General features: G+C 30.2%; 1 protein-coding gene across 2 annotated transcripts; it reads left to right on the top strand.

The window, feature by feature from the left end:
* The first annotated feature begins 297 nt into the window (after nucleotides 1-297).
* Nucleotides 298-7095, top strand: LOC100247782 (sm-like protein LSM8). 2 transcript variants are annotated; one of them, XM_010663724.3, is made up of 6 exons: nucleotides 298-487; nucleotides 3310-3412; nucleotides 3596-3636; nucleotides 3721-3795; nucleotides 6589-6641; nucleotides 6728-7095. In XM_010663724.3, the coding sequence occupies exons 1-6, from the start codon at nucleotides 452-454 to the stop codon at nucleotides 6816-6818; spliced, it is 399 nt and encodes a 132-aa protein (XP_010662026.1). In that variant the 5' UTR covers nucleotides 298-451; the 3' UTR covers nucleotides 6819-7095. The 2 variants fall into 2 exon arrangements, with proteins under 2 accessions (XP_010662026.1, XP_002263175.1); XM_002263139.4 differs by having other exon boundaries at nucleotides 476-491.
* Nucleotides 7096-7215: the final 120 nt, after the last annotated feature.

Here is a 7215-nt window from a genome sequence, read left to right as displayed (position 1 = left end):
AAATTCTAAAAAAGTTTATCTTTTATAAAAAAATTATTAAAAAAATATTTCCTAAAAAATCTATTTTTTTTTAAATACGAAAATCAATTATCTTATATGCCTAAAGACTTGTGCTCGAGATTTGCTAACCCTAGTTGCACTTGCACATAGCATATCTCATTTATCATTTTTTTTTTTTACTTTGTTTTAATTATGTTCCATTTGACAATAGAAAGTGATTAAAATTAGGAAATTAGAAAAAAAAGTTATTTTAATCCTTTGCTCTCTATTTAATTTAAAATTTGAAATCCGGAGGTCTCTTTTGTCCTTTTGTCCTTTTGTCCATTTGGCTAGGGTTTTGATTTTGGGTTTTGGGTTTTTGGTTGAAGCGTCTAGGGTTTAAGGAGTTACAGGGGGGAGATAGATCAAAGAGAGAAGAAGTGATTTTCTCTACCACTATTTTCTATGGCTAATGTGTGAGCTTCATCAGGCAACAACCGCTGCCGTTGCAGGTACTCTCTCTCTTCTTTCTTCGTATACCATTTGATTGAGTGGCTGCTATTTTCTTAGAATGAAATTAATACTTTTATGATTCTGGATTTTGAGTGGATTGCTGGCTGCAATTTGAGTTAAAATGAGAATCATGCGCTAATTTCATAGTATCGCCAGTTTATAAATTATTTTATTAATATGGCGGAGGTCTTTGGCTCGTGGTTTAAGGGTTGCCATCCAGGAACACACAGGAACCTGGGATATATCTCAACTTCATGTTTGCTTGTTCTTCATCGATAACTTGGAATTCACATTTATACGGACCACTCCTTATGAATGAGATACTCATATACCATATGCGTAACTGTAAACGAGATGTGGCCAAATTTCAAGAACAATACTATCCAAATGGACAAAACCACCGATTTAAGTAAATAATGTAGGGCTCCTCAATTCCAAAATTTTCAGGAGTAGAGATCGAATTGGTTGATTGTCTGCCATGTAAATGCATTCACTCATTCTGGATTAGGTTGCATATTTTGGTGAGATGAAGCCAATTAAAGCAAAGAAAAAAAAACTGATAGCCAGAAAGCCTTATTAGTGATCTGAATCTTGATTGCTGCAAGACATTACCCCAAAGGCACAATCTTTTGTTGGAATATATGTACTAGGGTTTTGATAGTGCCATCATTCTGGACTGATCCATAACTATTATCAAATCAGCTCTGCAACATCCCAACTTTGCATATCATTTAATAATAAAAAAGCCATGTGATTTTCCAATACGCACCCCCTCCACATTTCCTGCTTTGCTGTTTCTGAGTGACACATTTTTCTGTTCAATGGGTATCTAGATGAGAAGGAATACTTTTTGAGGAAAGTAGAAAAGAAAATTTGTTTTAAACAAATAGACAGACATCTAATATTAACTTCATGAATTGTCAATGTCAAGTCAAACTATGACAGCCCAAACGTTCTAATGATCACCTCGATGCAGACTTACAGTTTTCTCCAGATGTTTATAATTCCACCTGCAAATGACTTAAGATTAACCAAACAGTTGGTTCAAAAAATCAAAACCCATGACTAGAGATCCTCCTTTAGGAGAAATTTATTATTATTATTATTATTATTATTATTATTATTATTATTATTATTATTAAAGGTTTGTGGTAAATAAGGTGGCCATCTTTTTAGGAGAAATTTAATATAGTGGAAATTGGATTAGTGAAGTGACATAACTCTTCAAATGGACAGTGACAATCAAATGCCTCTGTTGCATGTTAAACAGAGTTGGACATATATAGTGAATGTCACCGTTCATTTTTCACTTATATTGGACCGAAATGTAAAATAGTTTCTTTTAGTCTTATCCAATTTCTTAGATTCTTTTAGTTTGGTGGTAGCTGTATACTTTTTGTATACCTTGGGCTGCTTTTTTGGCAGCCATTTTTAATATATCTTCCTTTATTTCTATCAAAAAAAAAAAAAAAATCTCAAATTCTACTCCTTTCTACCCAACTCAATTTTTGTGGAAATCAAAAGTCCCCCCTAAGGTCATGACTTTTGCCTGGCTAGTGACACATAAGAAGATAAATATCAATGATATGTTATAGTTGAGAAAACCTTTCAAAGCCCTTAGCTTTGATTGGTGCATTCTTTGTAGGAGGAGTAGGGAAACGGTTGATCATCTCTTCTTACATTCTCCGATTACTTTGGGATTATGGTATAGGGTTTTCTTACAGGTGGGGATGGCGTGGGTTCAGCTAGACAGTATTTGTGATATGATGGTGATTTCTTTCAAGTGTTTTAGAAACTCTATAAGAGGCAAGACTCTTTGGAGGATCGCATGTCTCTCTTTGTTGTGGATTGTGTGGAGAGAGAGGAACGTTAGGGTCTTTGAGGACACTTGGAAGATGTCAGAGATGATGTGGGATGCGCTTCATTTCTTTGTTTCTTTTTAGGCTTACTATACAGACATTTTTAAACCCTATCCTTTGAGTGTAATTCAGCTTAGTTGGTTGTCGATTTGCACCCCTTAGTTGGTTGGAAACATTTCAATATGCCTTTTAATTGACCACTTTTTGAGAAACACTTCCTTCTTACATGCAACAGTGGAAAAGATGAGCATGTATTCTCATTAGGAAATTATTGTAAATAATTCAGAAATTGTTCTCCATTTAATATTCAAATTTGTGGGGTCTCTGTTTGAGATATTTGTTGAGAGGTATTCTTGATTGATTTTGGAGGAGGACATCATCTCAAACTTTTCCATTGCATATTGCATTCATCTGTGGCTTGTCTGCTTGTTCCAGGGCTGCATCTACCTTATGGGTGCTTTATTGATGCAAGCCACATATCTTCTGTTTCAGATTTTAAATGATTTCAGTAGTTGTGTAATTAGCCATATCATATGCATACAATATAGATGAGTAATAGGTTCAAGATCTGCATGGGCCATGTATAATTTATTTTCCTATCAAAAAAAAAAAAAAAAAAAAAATGCACAGTATAGATGAATTACTTCCATGCCTGAAATCCTCAACATATGGCCACCTATTAGTATGTGGTGTTGTTATCATCATCATACTCACCTTTAAAGTTCCTCTATTTTGTTGGTGAAAAAAATCATCTTTCTCAGTCCAGTCTAAGTGATGACATTTTCGAACTTCCTAACCCACTCTATCAATGTCTTCTTGGATTCCCTTCACTCCAACATCGTCAAAACGTCACCTCCCCCCAAAGTTGTGAATAATGAATTCATTCTTATAGTGTTCCTACAATTCTTATTGTTATTCCGTGTGCAAATATTTAAGATTTGCTTGATTTCTTTTGCAGGAAAATTTGCTAGCAACCAGTTCTTCCAGGGGTTTGGCTATTATTTATCAGTTACCAACTTGCAACATGTCAACTGGGCCTGGACTTGAGTCTCTTGTAGATCGTATGTATACTCTTAATAATTCATTCTTATTGCTTATTATGTAATCTCTGCTGGGAAAAAGGTTGTTCTATTCCATGGTGTATTTTTCTATCCATTTTTGTTTTGGACTTTCAGGACTTTTATGATTGGTTCTTGCTTCGCTTTATTTGTAATCACTTTCATTCTTCTTTTTTCTTGGTGCAGAAACTATATCAGTCATCACAAATGATGGTCGAAATATAGTGGTATGTTATATAGAATTAATTCAATGCAGTGACAGCATTTTTTATGGTAGGTCTATATTGTATTGACATTGGTTTTCCGTTTAGGGAGTTCTAAAGGGCTTTGACCAGGCTACCAATATCATTCTTGATGAATCTCATGAGCGTGTTTACTCCACAAAGGTTTGTGTCCTTAACATACTTCTAATTTTATAGAAATTCCCTTCCTTTGTTTTGATCTGTAGAAAATGGGGAAATCATGTAAAGCTTCACTAACAAAAAAATATAGATTTTTTAAGAACTTTTAAAAAGTATTTTGGAAGCATGCACTACAATAGTAACACAAACAAAATTCCAAGATTATCCTTCACTTTTTCCCTCTTTCGTAGCTAGCCGTCAACTACCATACCTTTTTCTTTTTAAAAATAAAAAATAAAAAAATTGACATGTGGCAATCAACCATGCCACATGATTTTTTTTTTTTCAATCATGCTTTTCAATGTTTTTAAGCTTGACATGTAACCATCAACATGCAACATTATTTTTGTTTTTTTTGTTTTTTTGTTTTTGTTCTTTTTCTTCATTTTACCTTTTGACCTTTTTATAATATGTCACTAACACATTCTCATAAAATATTTTTAATTTCATTTTTTTCACTCTTTCATTTTTTGACTTTAATTATTTATGAACACTATATATAAAATAATAATAATAACATATAATACATCATTAATGAGAAAAAATTAATATAAAAATAAATACATAATAAACAAATTTAACTTTTTACTTGTAGGTATGTAAATTCACCGTGGTTTTAACTTTTTTCTTGATTAAAATGTTTAATATTTTTAATTAAAGAAGATAAAAACTTGGTTGTCGTTCTACTATCTTGATTTGTTAAAATTTTTAATTTTTTATTATATAAAATAAAAAATAAAATATACTTTTCACAAAGAATTTGTATTTAATCATTTACATTAATTTTCTTTTAATTTTATTAAAAATTAAAATTTTTGCATATCTTGCCATAAACCAAATAACAATGATATATCTTTTCCACTACAATGGTACTTTTAATATACTTTAGTGTTATTTTTTTCATAAAAGAGTGATACCTTTTCTTTTTTTTTTTTTTTTAGAAAATCAAAGAAGAGTGATACATCATTCCTATCACAGTGGTACTATTAATATATTTTAGTGTTACTTTTTTCATAAAAGAGTGGTACATTTTTTTTTATAGAAAAAGTGGTATTCTCTTTTCCAAAGGTTATGTTGATGGATGAGCAGCTTCAATATGGAAAAATTTTAATTTTTAACAAAATTAAGAGAAAATAATATAAATGATTAAATACATTTTTTTAATGAAAAATATATTTTATTTTTATTTTATATAAATAAACGATTTTAAATTTTAACAAAGAAAAATGTTAAAAGTTAAAACTACAACCAAGTTTTTATCTTTTTTAATTAAAAATATTAAACATTTTAACAAAAAAAAAAAGTTTAACCCCCGGTCAAGTTAGATCTACAAGTAAAAATTTAAAACCATAATCATCAATTCTAATTTTCACATGAAAATTTAAAAATATTAAAAAATACAAACAATAAAATAGTATGACAATGTAATAAAATTTACAATATAAAAAATCTTATATCCTAAATTTCTAAATGTGTTCTTTATGTATTTATTTTTATATTAAATTTGTTCTCATTAATGATTTATTATATATATATATATATATATATATATATATATTATTTTATGTTTAAAATGTTCATAAATAATTAAAATAAATATTTATGAAAATGTAAAATTGTGGATAAAATTGAAATTTAAAATTTTTTATGAAGCCAACATATTAAAAATAACAAAAATGTGGAAGTATTATGGAGGAAAACAAAAAAGAAAAAAAATCCATATGTCATGGTTGGTTGCCACATGTCATTTATTTTTTAAAAATTATTTATAATAATGGATGATGAGCTTTTTGACTTTTGATGTAAAAGTACAAAAAAGAAAAAAAAATGGTGACAATTGGCGGCTCAATGATGAGGATTAGAGGGCAGTTTTGGCATGTTGAGGATTTTTTACTATTTGAGTGCATGTTTTGAGGGTTATTTTCCCCAAAATGAATGAACTTTAAGGCTATGTTTGGTTCTCAGAAAATTTGAGGGAAAATGCAAGAGAAAGAAAATACAAAAGAAAAATAGAAGGAAAGAAAAAGTGAAGGAAAATAAAAAATGGATTAAAAGTTGATAAGTTATTTTTATTTTTTACTTCAAACTCATTTTATTTATTTTAACTCATTAATATAAAGATTAAATAATTTTAAAGTACATAAGTTTTTAATTAGTTTTAATTATATTTGATTTTCTTTTATATTTTTCATAGGACAACCAAACATGAAAAAATCATTTTCCTTTGCATTTTTTTTCTTTCCTTAGTATTTTCCGGGAACCAAACATAACCTAAAAGTAAAAAAGTCAAAGTTTCAAAAATTTTAATTTTTTAAAGATAGCACACTATTACATGATTCTCTCTGTGAAAATTAATTTGCTCACATGTTTCTTTCATTTGTACCTATTTGTCACTGACTGAATGGACAGTTGGTGTGCTTGGGAACATTCTGGCATCCTTTTTTAGTTACCTGATTCCTTTTGTATTAAAGGATGTAGAAAATCTCAGCTTCTTGTTAAAAGAGAATACTGTTCTGATTAAAAAGAATCCTTTTATGGTTAAAGGTTGATGCAAGGCCAGCATCACAGCTAAGTTATCAAAAACCATCTTGTTTGTCTAGCATTTTCAAGGAGTCCAATTTAAAATGATTGAATGACTCTCCATAAAATTTTGTATGTGAGTATAGTTCGAAAAGTATATGTTTAGTATGTTTATTTGGTTCTTAATGGAAAACTTCCTATATTCATACTTCATCTCTACTTAAATGGCTAAAGTTTCTGCCTTATTCTGATTTACAGGAAGGCGTTCAACAGCTTGTGTTGGGTTTGTACATAATAAGGGGTGACAACATGTAATTGCTTTCTTCCACTTAATGTGAATTCACCTTGTTATCTCACTACATGCTATAATATTGTTTTTAACATTGGATTCTTGCAGAAGCATTGTTGGGGAACTAGATGAAGAGCTGGATTCTAGCCTTGATCTATCGAAACTGAGAGCACATCCCCTCAAGCCTGTCACTCATTGACTGGGAAAGGTGTTGAAACTGAGAAAGGTGTTGAGAAGTTCCTGACTCTATAATTAGATTGGACTGATGAAAAATGTATGCTGATATATGTAGTTATAACAACCAGAAGTTATGATGTTCTAAAGAAGAGGTTGTTTTTCATGCCACCCTGAGTTGTTATCCTTGATGCTGTTGATGCTGAATGTTTTCTTCGACTCTTATGTTTTGCATTAATAACTCGACAATTATATCATATTATCAACTTAATTGTATTGAGAGCATGACTTATTTGGTTAAATTCTTTTTCATGGTTTCCTCTGCTTTGAAATGAATTACGCATGGCCCCAGGGTGCTTATGCTCTAAAATCCTAATTAGATTCCAGCTGTACCTTGAGCGGGTTGAAGCTCCGGAACATTG

The sequence above is a fragment of the Vitis vinifera genome, chromosome 16 (assembly GCF_030704535.1).
Source record: "Vitis vinifera cultivar Pinot Noir 40024 chromosome 16, ASM3070453v1".
In the NCBI taxonomy this organism is placed as follows: Eukaryota; Viridiplantae; Streptophyta; class Magnoliopsida; order Vitales; family Vitaceae; genus Vitis; species Vitis vinifera.
Note: the sequence above shows the minus strand (reverse complement) of the source record. Positions and strands in the feature narration are given on the sequence as shown.